The 15,019-nt window shown below is 49.0% G+C and overlaps 2 protein-coding genes across 4 annotated transcripts in view; one reads left to right on the forward strand and one right to left on the reverse strand.

The window, feature by feature from the left end:
- The window catches only part of ANKFY1 (ankyrin repeat and FYVE domain containing 1), a 32,452-nt gene extending 24,688 nt beyond the window's left edge, over positions 1-7,764 (forward strand). For all 3 annotated transcript variants that reach the window (XM_032707704.1, XM_032707705.1, XM_032707706.1), the window contains 7 exons: positions 198-374; positions 758-905; positions 1,136-1,226; positions 1,688-1,812; positions 2,024-2,170; positions 2,669-2,759; positions 4,046-7,764. In XM_032707704.1, the coding sequence (XP_032563595.1) occupies positions 198-374; positions 758-905; positions 1,136-1,226; positions 1,688-1,812; positions 2,024-2,170; positions 2,669-2,759; positions 4,046-4,178 (912 nt within the window). In that variant the 3' untranslated portion in view covers positions 4,179-7,764. The remainder of the gene's footprint in view (positions 1-197; positions 375-757; positions 906-1,135; positions 1,227-1,687; positions 1,813-2,023; positions 2,171-2,668; positions 2,760-4,045) is intronic.
- Positions 7,765-7,870: 106 nt separating this feature from the next.
- On the reverse strand, positions 7,871-14,159 carry LOC116796797 (neuferricin). The gene is made up of 4 exons (XM_032707707.1): positions 13,937-14,159; positions 13,117-13,257; positions 12,321-12,507; positions 7,871-10,686 (listed from the first exon to the last, which is right to left on the reverse strand). The coding sequence occupies exons 1-4, from the start codon at positions 14,157-14,159 to the stop codon at positions 10,473-10,475; spliced, it is 765 nt and encodes a 254-aa protein (XP_032563598.1). The 3' UTR covers positions 7,871-10,472.
- Between the last annotated feature and the right edge of the window lie 860 nt (positions 14,160-15,019).

Consider the following 15,019-nt stretch of genomic DNA (forward strand, 5'->3'; position numbering starts at 1 on the left):
GCAGATAACTGAACTGAGAAATCACCTGATAGATGTGATTAACAGATAAGTCTCTCATGTCAGCCAGTGAAAGGAACAAGATTCTGCAGTTCAAGTAGATGGAGCAAGTGTCTCTTAGTGAAAATATGTCCTGCTACATAAAACAACTTTTTCTCCAGCAGTAATGGATTTAATTTCACGTGCCCTTTCTGCCCCAGGTTGATAACAAAGGCCGGAATTTCCTCCATGTGGCTGTTCAGAACTCAGACATCGAGAGTGTGCTGTTCCTGATCAGTGTCCAGGCTAATGTGAACTCCAGGGTCCAGGATGCCTCCAAACTCACCCCTCTCCACCTGGCAGTCCAGGCTGGCTCCGAGATCATCGTGCGCAATCTGGTACGTGCTGGAGTCGCTTTTCCTCCGCTTCAAAATGCACGTTGTGGCTTAACACACAGTGCCTGAAACCTGGAGAAGGCACCTGAAGGTGACACCACTTTTTCTGAAACAGAAAGTTCCCTTAGTTTGTGCTGTTGCTGAGCTGCCTCCCCCAGGTTTGCAGCAATCCCTGGGCAGTGCGACTCACCTAAAGAACCTTCCCTTGCCCTTTCTACGCATTTGAACACAAACACAAGTTGCAGGAGCTCAGTAATGACAGCATTTTATATGTGCTGGAGGCCCTGCAGTATCTCTGTGCAGTGGAGTCTTGTGTGCTTCATTCACAGAAATAAAGAAATAGCCCTGGAAGCATCGCTGACCGTGTCCCTTTTGCACCCTGACAGCTGCTGGCAGGGGCCCAGGTGAATGAGCTGACCAAGCACCGTCAGACTGCCCTTCACTTGGCAGCACAGCAGGACCTGCCCACCATTTGCTCAGTCCTTCTGGAGAATGGAGTGGACTTTGCAGCTGTAGATGAAAATGGAAATAATGGTAAATGTCAAGTTACACAAGTCAGTGCAAACACTCCAGTAGGTCTGGTGGTGGGGAGAGCCCACTGACAGGGCTTGTTCTGCAGAGGTGGAACAGAATGAAGGTCCAGGAAATCAGAGGTTTTGAGAGGGAAGATGGGAGAAGTGGAAGGGGGGGTTGGTAATTTATTTATCAGCTGCAATTATTGCTGACATTCAGAGTCTTGGACTTGCTTTGTTTTTACTTTTCAGCTCTTCATCTGGCAGTGATGCACGGCCGGCTGAACAACATCCGGGTCCTCCTCACAGAGTGCAATGTGGATGCAGAAGCCTTTAATATCAGGTAATTATTTATAGTCTTGGGACTAAAAGAACCACATTCTGTTTTAAAATGTATGATTATGTGACTGGTTTAAAAACAACAAGGATTTGGCTTGTATTATAATATTTATACACAAACTTGAGTGAAGTGTGCAGATGATGCTGTTTCTAAATTCTGTGGAAATTATATGTATACACCAAGAAAAAAAAGTTAAAGTAGGCAGTTGAGATAAGCTCAGTTGGTTAGAGCATGGTGCTAATAACACCAAGGTTGTGGGGCTGATCCCTGTATGGACCATTCGTTTAAGAGTTGATCTTGATGATCCTTCTGAGTCCCTTCCAACTCAGAGTATTCTGTGCATGTGGTACTGAGTTACTGAGGTAATGGTTTAAGTCTGAACCAAACTTGAAAACAAGGAGAGTTGGATGAGGAACTGCAGTAGCAAGCAGACTTTGATCAGGATAACAAACTCTTTTCCCCAGAGGCCAGTCACCAATGCACATTTTGGGACAATATGGGAAAGATAATGCAGCAGCCATCTGTGACCTCTTCTTGGAGTGTATGCCAGAGTACCCTCTAGACAAACCTGATGCTGAAGGAAACACAGGTGGGTGAGACTCAACAGCTGTTAAACTTGAAAACCACTCAAGTTGTATTCATGTTATGTCACTTTTAAAGCTGGAATAATTGGCAGTAATATGTTAAATACAGTAAGATGCAAACATTGCACAGAAACTTAAAAACTGAAGATGCTGCTCTGCACTGAGGATACCACAGCCCACCACTCTGCTAGCAGGGAACTGGCTTTTATTTTTCAGTGCTGCTCTTGGCTTACATGAAGGGAAATGCCAACTTGTGTCGTGCAATAGTGAGAGCTGGGGCTCGGCTTGGGGTCAACAACAACCAGGGAGTCAACATCTTCAACTACCAAGTTGCTACAAAACAGCTTCTCTTTAGGCTGCTGGGTGAGTACCACTGGCTGCAGTGGGAAAGTGTTTTTAGCTTATGCTTCTGGGATACTTCAGTGAAGGAAAGAACTCTGGACACCTGACTTAGATGACAGTAATTCCAGACAGGCTGAACTTGTGAATTTTATAATACTTTCGGGGCGGGGGGGTAGAAATACTAGTTTTTCTCACGATCAGCTGAGTAGTTGTACAGTGCAGACCTGTCAAACTTAAATGTTGTTTTTCCTGGAAGGATAGACATGGAAACTCCTGGCTGGGTGTGTAGTCTGATGTAGCTTAAAACCCAGACACTGCTTTGTAACTGCTGGTGTGTAGTTGCTGTGGGTAATGTGATGATGTTGAAAGCACCTAAACATTGTCTACAACCAAGAATTCAAGAGTAGTTAGATCCATTGTACTGGCTGCAACCTAAACTGGACAAAGTCTCCTTAATATGTGTAGTGAACTCAAGAGGTGTCTGAGCCCATTTTGTCTTTACATTTTTGCCTCTAACAGATATGCTGACAAAAGAACCTCCCTGGTGTGATGGCTCCAACTGCTACGAATGCACTGCCAAATTCGGAGTCACGACAAGAAAACATCACTGGTAACATGACCCATCTTGCTGTGCTTACAAGGAAAGATTCCTCTTCCAAATGTAGTTAGGCTTGTTCCACCTGGTGGTTTAGGGAACCTCCATGTTAATGCAGGTGTATAACCACTAATCCAGCTGAAACATTCCACCCTGTCTTAGATCAGTAACTTGTGGTCTGACTAAAATGTTATCTTAAGCAGTTTGTGCTGGTTGTAAATGAGAAATCCTGTCCAAGTTCCAGTAGTAAAAGAGGATTAAAATGCCCACTTTCAGTAGTTGTCATGGAAAGAGTGATGCACTTCACTCAAAGGGAGAACAGTGTATTGTGTTGATATAGGACAGTGAGTTAACAAAGTTCAGTGGTAAATGTGGCAGTGGTTTAGCAAGACTTGATGGCAAGGTACACTTGATTATTTACTGTATAGAGGATTGGGTCAGACAAAACTGAGGCTCAGAAGACCCCTTGTGTTCTAAACTCCTTCTCACTGGGAGTTCAGGTGTGACTGGATCCAGACTTAGTCCCAGGCTTGGCCAATGGCTTATGTCTAAAGGATGATACATGTGCAATCAATCCTTTAGATCACTTAGCTAAGATCAAGGTTTCAGCACTTACTCCCAATTCACTTACTGAGTATCTGACACTCTCAGGCTTGAGAGGTGTCCCAGCTCCAGGGGGGATCCTGGTGTGCAGCCCACTGCCATGCAGGAGAGCTCAACAGGCTGTTCACTGCTTATGGAGCAAGATGATTGACTTGCAGCTCTGCTTGTCCCCAGAGCCCAGCTTAGCCAGACACAGCCTTTGGGACAGCCCTCTGGCTGTTCCTTATCCAGGACAGGCAGGAGGGAGCACACCAGCCCTGTGTGGGGCTGACCTGCTCTGAAACAGGAGAGAGATTTGGGCAGGTGTTGCCAGCTCAGCTTTGGGGTTCTGTTTGTAAGGGCTGAAAATGCTGACACAAGTTGCTCTTATGTAGATACGAGTTGCTTTTTTCGGCTAGTCTGACCTTCTACAAAACATGCTGGGTTAGAGGGATGTTAAGCTAAGATTTTCTTAGCCCAGTGTTCCAGAGAAACCACAGGTGGATCAGTTGAAGTTGTACCAGTACAGAAGCATCATGTGGTTTTGGCATTAGGAAACTCTTCCATGAGAGATATCAGAAGACACAAGACAAACATAACATTTCAATTGGTACTGTCCATGTTAGTGATGACAGCATTGATAAAGAATGTCAAAGACTAAAATCCTGGTGTTCATTAGGAGTGAACTCACTTTTCTCCCACCCCTCTTCTCCCAACAGCCGACACTGTGGACGCCTGCTCTGCCATAAGTGCTCAACAAAGGAGATTCCCATCATAAAATTTGATCTGAACAAGCCAGTCCGAGTTTGCAACATCTGCTTTGATGTCCTGACTCTGGGAGGAGTCTCCTAGTATGCTGTGGAAGTAAAGGGATTCCCAGTCAGTGCTCCTGACAGCAGCTCTGCTTACAAGCCCTCTGGATAGGGAAGAGGAGGCCTATACATGTCTTCTGCAATAGACTGAACTAATTAAGGACCCTGTTATGATATACTCTGGTATAAATGACTTTGTATGACTGTAAATGTATCAGGCTGTGATAGACTTCACTAGGAATTCGAATGGATCGTGGCAACCAAGTGACAAAAGAAACTTAGACCCTCTTCTAGTTGCAGTGGGGTATGGAAGCTGAAATTTAGACTGTTTGAATCGATGCAAAACAGGTCTGTCCTTGACATGGTGCTTTGCACTGAGCAACTCTATTAAGTCCTGTGGCTTTCAGGCTGCTTAGTAGAGATGGCATTAAGTTTCAGGGTAACCAGGTATCTTTCTTTGCTTTGTCTTAAAGATAAATGTTCCCCTTCTCTAGAGAAGACTTCTTGTGAAGCTAAACTGAGCTGTTGCAACCACTGTTCATTTCAAGAAACTCTTCAAACCCGGGGTAGTTCTAAGTATAGCTCAAGAATTGTGGCCTTACAACAGAAAGCTTTACACCATCTAATGCAAAGCAGTCAGAATTGCAGACCCACATCTTGATACCTCCTCAGCAAAGTCTCATCAGCTTTAGCATGTTCAGGAGAAGTGCAGGATTGCTTTAGGCAGTAAATGCTCTTGCTCATCCCTGCTAGAACTGTCAGTCTTTGTTGCACTTTCATTTTTACATCACTGGTCCTTCCAGTCCAGGGAACTTGTGTAAATGGCTGAGTTTGCTGAAAGGCCTGAGCATGTGCTAAAGGAGAAACACTAAACCTGGGCAAGTCAAACTCACAGTACAGCAATAAATGCTGAAGTGCATTAGGAATCCCATGAGGGGGACAGTAGCACTTTCCTTGGTTTACAGAGCCTGGTGACTGCTGGGGGAGAGCCAGGAGCCCTGCCAGTGTAGAATGTGCTGCACCTCGAGACACTAAATTTGGGTCCATTTTCAGCAGGATTGCTGGTGAGTGGGACTGTATATGGAGGCTTCCTAGTAGGAGTAAGCTGCAGTATTTTAATCTAGGCTGGTCATGCTCTTTTAAACATGGTTGATCCGTGAAAACCCATCACCACGTTGTGCAGGTGAACAGGAAGGGACTTTCCTGGTGGACCAAGTTGTGATTTGATGGCCAAAGGCTTCAGTTAGGAAAAATGGGTACTTAAGCAAAACTACATGCCATGGTAAGGCTGTTTTTATCCCAAGAGATGAACGTAGTTTAGACTCAGCTCAGCATTCCTCATCTGTGCTCCATGAACTGGTGTGCATTGATTTAATGACTGTTATTTCCAGTGAACACCTGGACAGTTGGTGACAGTGACTTGTCAGTCTTAAAGAGTCAGATGAGATGATAAATCAGGCTGCTGCTGTAGGGGAGACTTGCTTGAGGTTGTTCTCAAACTTGTCCAAGGAGAGGACAGGAGAGGGTGTAACTGCTGACGTTTGCACAATGAATTTCACGTCAAGTCTCACTTGATCTGCACTTTGATCTCCCAATATGCACATGTTGTAACTGGAATCACCCCTGTAACACTAGGAAGAGTAATGGATGACAATACAAACTTGCCTCACTGTTTGATGTCTGCTGCTGTCCTGTTCCAACAGAATGCCCTGGGTAACACAGCTGGTCTCTTAACACAGTTACTAATCCAAATGGTGCATCTCTGGCATAATATTGTAAGTGAATGTGGGACTGTAGTGGTGTCAGTTAATGTTGGTGACTGAACTAATGGTGTCAAGTCAATTGCAAGCTACAGTCTGGGTTCTTTGAAATAGGTGATGGCAAACATTGTACTTTTAGTCCACTGCTTTCTGGTGTTTCAGGGTGTCACTGGCTGTAGGTCTGTAGCAGTGAAAGTTAATGTGGAGAGAGTGAATTTGGTGAAAGGATCCTGCCTGTAGTGTGTCCCATGGGAACACGTTGACTTCCTTCTTGGTTTGGAGCTGCAGAGCTGTGGAGGGGTAAGTGTGTGCTCAGAATGCTTCCAGACACTGGTAGAGGAGTGGTTTTCCAAGGCCACAGCCTATGGACTTCAACTCAGTTGGAAAACTGCACAACATGTAAGTGCTAAAGCATTGAAACATCACTTTTTCAGTGACTTCTCTGGAAGGGGCAAAGGAACAGGGAGCTCAGCTCTAACAGAATAAGCAAGCTTTTAACTGATGGAAAGGTGTGGATGTGGTGAAAACTCAACTGAATGGCAAGTTTAAGGCTGGCTAGTTGCTCTTTTAGAAAGTAGAATATTAATTAAAACTGTGTAAAACTCTGAAAGATTTGGGAAACCATCTGTAGTGTTCCTGTTTTGCTGTTTACAGCCAGTACTGTCCCAGCTTTCTTACTGAAGTCTGAAATGACAGGTAAGGTTATTGATAAATGTACAGTCTGAAATGTTCATTAAAGCAACTAAATTCAGCAAATTTGATCATTTTAAAGTGCCTTTGAGATAGTTTCCTTCCAGCCAACTCTGAATAGCTTTCTGCCAGAGCTAAAGGGGAAAAGCTCAACAACTTGAACCAAAACCCAAGTCAGTTCTTTTCTAGTTCAGCTGAGGAGGTTGACTCCACCAACAAGTGGTGGGACTCAGCCCATCATACACTCTGCCTAGTACTGGTCTGAGCTCTCAGACCTCTGAGACTTTTTGGGAGTTTTGCTGGCAATGCTCCACTGCAGGGTACAAATGTGAACGAGGCACTTGGTAACGTAGTGGTGGTCAACACATTTCGAACTCTAAACAACTGCTCTTCCCTTTTTGTAGCATTATACAGTGGTGACCAAACCCCCCACCCCCTTCCCCCTGCTGTCTTTTTAGTGGTATCTATTAACTTCAGACTCAAGTCTGCCAAGCATTGAACAAAAGGGTAAATGGAAAACACAGTGGTGTCCCTGGGAAGTGCTGCTGCCACACCAGGCTCCAGGCACTTCAGCAGGGCTGCCTGGGAGGTCGGGTGGTTCGTGCTGTAGCTTTTTGTTCTGAGACTGGATTCCTTTTGATTGCAGTCACCCAGCACTCTTACACAAGCACAAAACGTGGTCTGAGATTTTGTGTCTCTGTACAAGGTGCAGTCACCGTTTCACACCACTGAGTGGAGTGAGAGGGTCGGTGTTCAAGGTACTCGGAGTAAGTTGCTGGCTAAAAGCTGACATGCCTTAATGACTTCCTGTGCTGGAGATTAACAGCTTGTACAACTGCTCAGTAGTGCTTCTAAACTAACATGGAACAGTATGGGAGGCCAAGGCTGGATTGTTCTGTAGATCAAATGTTAATAGGCAAGTCCTCTCTTTTCTGTAACCAGCAGAGGTGGGTACTGCACCAAACTTGTCTCTAGAAAAATCAAAGCTTGTACCAGTGACAGAAGTAACTCTGAACCTTCTAATACCCTCTGTGAAATAGAAAAGGAAGTCTTAGAACAATGGCATTTTATCTGCAGTGTTTGTCTGGAGTCATTGTAAAAATGTATTTTTCCAATATGCATTACTTTGTTGTGTAATGATTCTACTTGTAATAAAATGCAGAACTAGACGATGCATCGTGAGGTGAAACCTTGCTAAGGACACATCTGCTCCTGGAGAGAGCTGTCCCCTCTGCCAGCTATCCTTCCAAACCCCAAGGAAAACCAGGGATACAGCATCCAATTGGGCATGACAGCTTTTATTCTTTGTTCTGAAATTATTCCAGGTGTTCATTTTCACGTGGAACTGCTACACTTTCTTTTGGCTGACAAGATCTGTAGTTTGTACCTTATGTGAATGCCTTATACCAGACTTATCTGTAATCAGTGAGACAATCCAGCTCCCCCCAGGCCTGAGCTGGTTCCTGGAGTGAATCAGTTCAAGTGGCAGACACTTGGTGCCCTCAGCTGTGTCCTGGGGGGCAGCCCAGCCCCTGGGAGGGCACAGAGCTGCTGCAGCTTCACTTCAGGAGCAGAAAAGCCCCAGTGCAACAGCAAACCCAGCCAGGCCCCTGCAGTGACACTGTGGGGCATTAGGCTTTTATTAATAAAACTTACTAAAGTCCAGATGGATGGTGAGCTTTATTAGAACACTGTGGTGACTTGTCCTCTCTCTATTGCTCTTTTCCTCCCCCCCCTTTTCCACCAAGGAGGAATCCAGGTGAGCTGCTCAATGGAAGTACAAGCACCACACTCCTGGAGCACTTCAGGTCAGTGAGGGTGTTTCCCTGTTTGCTTTAATAGATGACTTATTCCCAGTGCAAGACAAACTTTCCCCCCCAGTGATTCCAAACACTAAACTGAGAAATAAACTGAATTGGTTTTCAACTAACTTTAACTTAAAGCAAAACCCTCCTGCCCTGCCTTCCTGCAGCAGTTTATTTGATTTTGGTGTAGCTCCTGCAATCAAAACCATCCCCTCAGCACTGTTTGTGTTACAGCAAGACCAAACTTGCTTAGAAGTTAGAGCTGGTCCACCTTCACTAGGCCTGACTTGCCCTCACAAACTACTTCTTACACTATTTAATAATATGGAATTTGCTGCAACGTTAGCTTTAGAAAGTTCCTTTAAAGATATTCCAATCATTTTGGGGGATGGTTTTACCACTTTTAACAAGAAAATGCATTTAAACAGGTGCAGGTCTAAAAGCAAAGGCCATGCTGGCACTTCCCCTGCCCACCAGGTCCTGGAGGCAGTGAAGCTTTGCAGCTCCCTCCTGCACCTCTCACTCAGCTTCATCCTCAGGAGCGTTGTGTGAAAGGAGCAGTTCCACCCCCAGAGCTGGTGCAGTTCTGCCCCACACCTCCCACTCCCCCTGTCACTGGGAAGAGCTGCCTGAAGTGCCTTGGGGGGGCTTCTCAAGGTGATGGTGGAAAAGAAACACACCAGGATTAGGTTAAAACCCCCAAGCCCCCCCTAAACCTCTATTACAACCAGCATTTCCATGTTTAAGTTGCCTTGTGGCTCCATCCATGGCAGCTGTAGCAGCTGGACTTTATCAGTGAACAGTGCTGTAAAAGTCCTGCAGCAAGGGAGTGATTATTGTTACTTTGAAGTAATTACTGCCCAGCCTCCTCTAAGCTTGCTAATTAACTGATCATTTAGATCTGGGGTCTCTCTTTAGAGGTGGCAGTAGCTAAAAATGAACTTATAAACACCTTCCAGCTGCTTATAAATAAGTGGTAGCTGCCCTAAGGAAAAGAACTGACCACAGCTCAGCAGAGACTGGTGCTTTGCTGGACTCTTGATCTGGGTGTCTCTCAAGGCTCAGCTACACCAGGAACTGATTTTAACAGCAGCTTCTACCAAAACCAGCACCTGCTTCCCTGCAGCCTGGGGTTTATAGTGCCTGGGCCCTGTGCAGGTGTTCATTTGTCCTTTTCAGCAGAAAAATTACAATGACGTGCCCTGGTCTTCTGGGAATCACTCATAATACTGAATTTTGGCACGGATTTTAAGGGAGCTGGGCCTTGTGAGGACACATCCAGCTCAGTCTGATGGGCACAGACCAGATGGGAGGATGTCACAGACCAGAATGGAAAGAGGAGGCAGATTATTGGATGGTTGTGTTGCCGCACAGGCAGTAACAAAAGCTATTTAAAACTACTCATTCCTGATCTGAACAGTTTGAAAGTGGTGAATCACAGAGCAGGAGGGTGCTCATAGGTGGCTTCCAATATCTAATGCAAACACTGAAGGAGGAAATCCAGCTCTGGCCTTTGCCTTCTGTACTCCAAGACACTGATAAAGCTCGTGTGTAACCCAACTGCACAAGCTCCCAGATACTGTGTACCCTCATTGGAGGAGAAATTCAGGCTTCTCCCTGCTACCTTTAAACTCTCTGGAGCAAATCAGGGGCCTGGGAAGGAGCATCAGCACAGAAATGCAGCCGGGCCTGAGGATGGTGCACGAGCTGAGGTCAGTGATGCTGCAGCAGTTCTGTGCTCACTGACCCCACTGCCTCAACACCCAACATGTCCCACCACTGTGCACACAAACCTCTATTTCCTGGCTGCACAAGAAAGCAGTTTTTAAATAGAATTCAGGCCGTGCATCTTACAGTTGTAAAAATACCACAGGAACAAAGGAAGTACCCTGGTACTGATTTTGTAGCTAAAGTGTTTCCCCCCTCCCTCAGCTCCATCTCCACAGGTTAAAAAGCGTCACAAATAACATGGAATTGTTATTTGCACAGAGAGCTGGACGGGATGGAGCTGGAGCTGCCCACCCACGGTGCAACGTTCCGCTGCAGGATTCTCCGTGCCCTGGAATCCAGCACCTGGAATCACCCCGTGAGGACACACTGCTCGGCCAGGGCAGGGCAGCCCTCGTACTCCTCCAGGTGAGGGTTATCCAGGTCCCCCCTGTCACTGTGCTGGGAGGAGGGTGGGTGGCCCCAGGGGGGCCCTGTGCTCCTCACACACACACAGTGACTCCCCTTGGAGCCAGGGCGGTACAGCTTCCGAGGGACTCCGGCCCAGGCTCTGCTCACTCCCCCACTGGGAAGGGAAAAGGAAAATAAATTACAATTCAAACCCATGGAAATGCTTCCAGTGCACAGAGAATCATTAGAAAAAAAACCCCAAGGCAATCTGGGGGAATTAGAACAAACAATACACCCCACTGAGGTCGACTTTGCTCCCACAGCTCTGTGATACCTTTTTATTGGCTGTGGTTCAGAAACCCGAGGCCTGAACCTGGTTTCATCACTGCTGCTACACACTCCCACCCTTCTGGGAGTGACCAACTTCTGTGTCCCACATTTCCAGCGCTGGAAAAGGAATCACAGCCCTATGTAACACAGCAAAGTGCCTTTTCTGGAGGTACCTCATTGCTCACAGGTGACCACACGTCATCACAGAGTGGTTTGGGTTGGAAGGGACCTTAAAGATCATCCAATCCACCCCCTGCCATGAGCAGGGACACATTCCTCTAAACCAGGCTGCTCAAGGCCTTCTGTGCCTGCACTGAATACAGTGATTTGGAGAACTGAGGCAAAAGGAAAAAGTTTCAAGTACTTCCCCAGCTAATTCGTTGTGTCTCTACAGCTTTAAATGTCTGTTTCTAGGCCCAATCCTGCCTGTTCCCCCAAACACAGCAGCTTTTAAACCTGTAAACTCTTACACCAGTCCCAAGGCTGCACCCAAGCTCAGTCCCACAGAGGAGCAGGTCCCCAAGGTCCCCAGAGCTGCTGGGGGACTGATGTGAAGCCCAACCACTCTGCAGTATGGGCTGTGAAATGATTTAATCTTCAAACAAAACAGCCCCTAAACAGAGCAGAACACAGCTAAATAGGAAAATAAGTAGGAAATGACTGTCCAAAGCTCAACCTCATTTTTATGTGGTTTAAGTGAAAACTGTTGTGGCAGCAGCCTGTCAGACAGGCCGTGAAACTGTGTCAAAAACACAAGTTAGTGCTTGTATTCCTGAGAGGGGAGAGAACCTGCTCCAGTCCCAGTCCTCCTGGGGTTTTTGTCCTGTTTTCCTGAGAACAGGAGGATCATGCACATGTGGCAAATTCTGAAGCCTGATTTTGATTCCAGTGTGAGAGAAGAGGTTGTTTACCCTGGAGAAAAGGAGGCTCAGGGGGGACCTTCTCCCTCTCTCCAACTCCCTGACAGGAGGGGGGAGCTGGAGGGGGGTCAGGCTCTGCTCCCAGGGAACAAGGGACAGGATGAGAGCAAACAGCCTCAAGTAGCACCAGGGGAGGTTTAGGTTGGATTTTGGGTAAAATTCCTTCATGGAAAGGGTTGTCCAGCCCTGGCACAGCTACCCAGGGCAGTGGAGGGGCCCCATCCCTGGAGGGGTTTAACAGACTGTGGATGTGGCAGCTGGGGACATGTTTTAGTGGTGGCCTTGGCAGTGCTGAGGGAATTCGATGATCTTGGAGGGCTCTTCCCACCTGAACAATCCTGGAATGCAGACAGGGAAAGGGACCATGCCTGGGGTATTCCAGCCACAGCAGCACTGCTGCACATGGAACCTGTACCCTCCTGTGGAGTGGTGGCTGCAGGAGCCAGGACACCTTCCTGCACCCCTCCTGCCAGGGGAGCAATGACACAGTGCAGGGCACCCAAAAAGGGGCAGAAATGCTCTGCTCCAAAGGATCCCAGATGTGGGAAGGCAGTTTTACCTCTGTGTGGAGCACCAGAAGCGGGTGCCCTTGGCAGAGCTCCACTCAGAGTTGCAGGGTGGGAACTGCTGCTTCCTCTGCTCACTTTCTGCTTGGAATTTCAGAGCTTCCTCAATGGCAGCCTCAGCCTCCCTCAGGGCTTCTGTGGGTGCCCCATTCTCATCGTAGAATCTCCCCACCAGCCTCCCTGGGAGAGAAAATCAATTAAGACCACAGTGTTTCCAGGCAGGGAAAATGCATAGTCCTGGTGGCTTTTTGTTTTTAATTTGTCATTTGAAGGCAAAAACAAAGGAGGATGTCATCATGGCTCAGTTTTAGAACTGAATGAGCTTACATCCCTTCAACTAACTCTTGGCTCACCCAGCAATTCACCCATATTAATAAATCCACACAGGACAAAGCTTAGGCACAGACAGAAACCAAAACCATTTTCAGTAGCAGAACCCACCCATGCACCTCTTTCCCCAAAATAGTTTTCCTGCACTGCTGCTCCTGCAGTCTCCCAAGTCCTGCTGATTTCAGGCTGGCTCCACGCCTTTGGCTCAGGAAAAGCAGGGCAGAGCTGACAGCCCAGGTGGGAAAACCGTTCAGCTTCCCCTCAGAGGGAAGCAAACCTCAGACTGGGTGTGCCTGGGCAGCAGCTCCAGCCGGGCACTTGCAGGGTTCGGGGTCTGCAGCACAGAGAGACCCTCACCAAGGTGATGCCCCGGAGATAAAACCCGGTATTTTGCCCCAAGCTTGCCACCATTCCCCCCACTGTGTGTCCCCTGTGAGCCCCCCCAGCCCCAGCACCCACCCACGGGCTCGTAGTTGTCATTGTAGAAGCTCAGCCAGCCCTGGATGGAGAGCAGCTCCTGTGGGGACAGCGCCGACACGTCGTCCACCAGCCCCGACGTGGTGAAGTCGCCCGTGGCAAACGCTCTGGTGGCATCTCTGCCTGAAGGGTGAGAGCCCAGCCAGGGGTGAGACCCCCAGATAGGGAATGAGACCCCAGCCAGGGAGCCACGGACTGAATCCCCCAGCCATGGAGTGAATTCCCACGCCAGGGTGAGACACCAGCCAGGGGGTGAGACCCTATTCCCCAGCCATGCAGTGAATTCCTGTGCCAGAGTATTCGCCAGCCTTGGAGTGAATTCCTTTGCCAGCGGATGCAACCTCCGACATGGGAGCGAATCCCCCAACCAGGGGGTGAATTCCTCAGCCGTGGAGTGAAACCCTCAGCCAAGGGTGAGACCCCATTCCTCAGCCACGGAGTGAATTCCCAGGAGGGTGTGAAACCCCAGCCCAAGGGTGAGACCCCATTCCCCAGCCATGGAGTGAGACCCCATTCCCCAGCCATGGAGTGAATTCCTCTGCCAGGGGCTGAATTCCCCAGCCATGGAGTGAACTCCCCAGCCAGGGGTGAGATCCCATTCCGCAGCCATGGAGTGAATTCCCGTGCCAGGGAATGAACCCTCTGCCAGGGGTGAGATCCCCCTCAACTAAGGGGGAGCCTCCCTCAGCCAGGGGGTGAATTCCCCAGCCCTGGAGCGAATCCCTCAGACGATCCCCACCCCCAGTCCAGGGCTGACATCCCCCCCTCCCTCAGCCAGGCTCAGCGCCATCCCCGGCGGTACCTGCGAGCGCGCTGTACGCCCCACCAGGCCCGTAGTGGCGGCGGCCGCGCTGCACATCGAAGACCCTCCCGAGCAGGGCGAGGTAGAGCCCGGGGTCCCCCGGCGCGCCCCGGTAGCGGCGCAGCTCGGCGGCGCGGAGCAGGCGGTGGCGGGGCTCGAACCCGCGGCGCAGGAGGCAGGCGGCGCCCAGGCACAGCAGCGCCGCGGCCGCGCCCCGCCACATCGCCGCACCCCGCGCGGCGCGACACCAGCGCGGCGCGCTTTACGGCAGTGTGGCGAGGGAGCGCGGGGTGACGGGATGGGACGGGAGGGGACGGGAGGGGATGAGAGAGGAGGGGATGAGAGAGGAGGGACCTCGGAGATCATCGTATTCCAACCCCCTGCCAGGGACAGGGACACCTGCCACCAGAGCAGGTTGATGCAACCTGGCCTTGGACACTTCCAGGGATGGGGCAGCCACAGCTTCTCTGGGAATTCCATGCCAGCCTCTCCCCGCCCTCACAGGGGAGAATTTCGTCCTAAAAATGCCCTTCTTGAGTACGTGCACAGAATCACAGAATTGTTAGGGTTGGAAGGGACCTCTGGAGATCACCCAGCCCAACCCCAGGCCAAGGCAGGGTCACCCAGAGCAGGTCACACAGGGACCTGTCCAGGGGGGTTGGAATGTCTCCAGACAGGGAGACTCCACGACTGCCCTGGGCAGCTGTTCCAGGCTCTGCCACCCTCAACAGAGAGAAGTTCTTCCTCATGTGGAGGTGAAACTTGTTGTGATTTAATTTACGGCCATTGCTCCTTGTCCCGTCTTTGAGAAGAGTCTGGGACCATCCTGTGACACCCCTTGGGGGCATCACTTATGGGAATTAATGAGACTCCTCTCAGTGTTGTGTTCTCCAGGTGCAGCTCCCACAGTCTATCCCCATTAGAGTGCCGTTCCAGCCCCAAATCCTCTCCATTCCCTGCGCTGGATCCACTGCAGCCACTCCTTCTCCTTCCCTTTCTCCTTCTCTTCTCCTTATCCTTCTCTTCCTACTCCTTCTGCTTCTTCTCTTCTGTTTCTCTTCTCCTCCTTCTCTTCCTTCTCAT

This window comes from Chiroxiphia lanceolata, chromosome 20, assembly GCF_009829145.1.
Source record: "Chiroxiphia lanceolata isolate bChiLan1 chromosome 20, bChiLan1.pri, whole genome shotgun sequence".
Classification (NCBI taxonomy): Eukaryota; Metazoa; Chordata; class Aves; order Passeriformes; family Pipridae; genus Chiroxiphia; species Chiroxiphia lanceolata.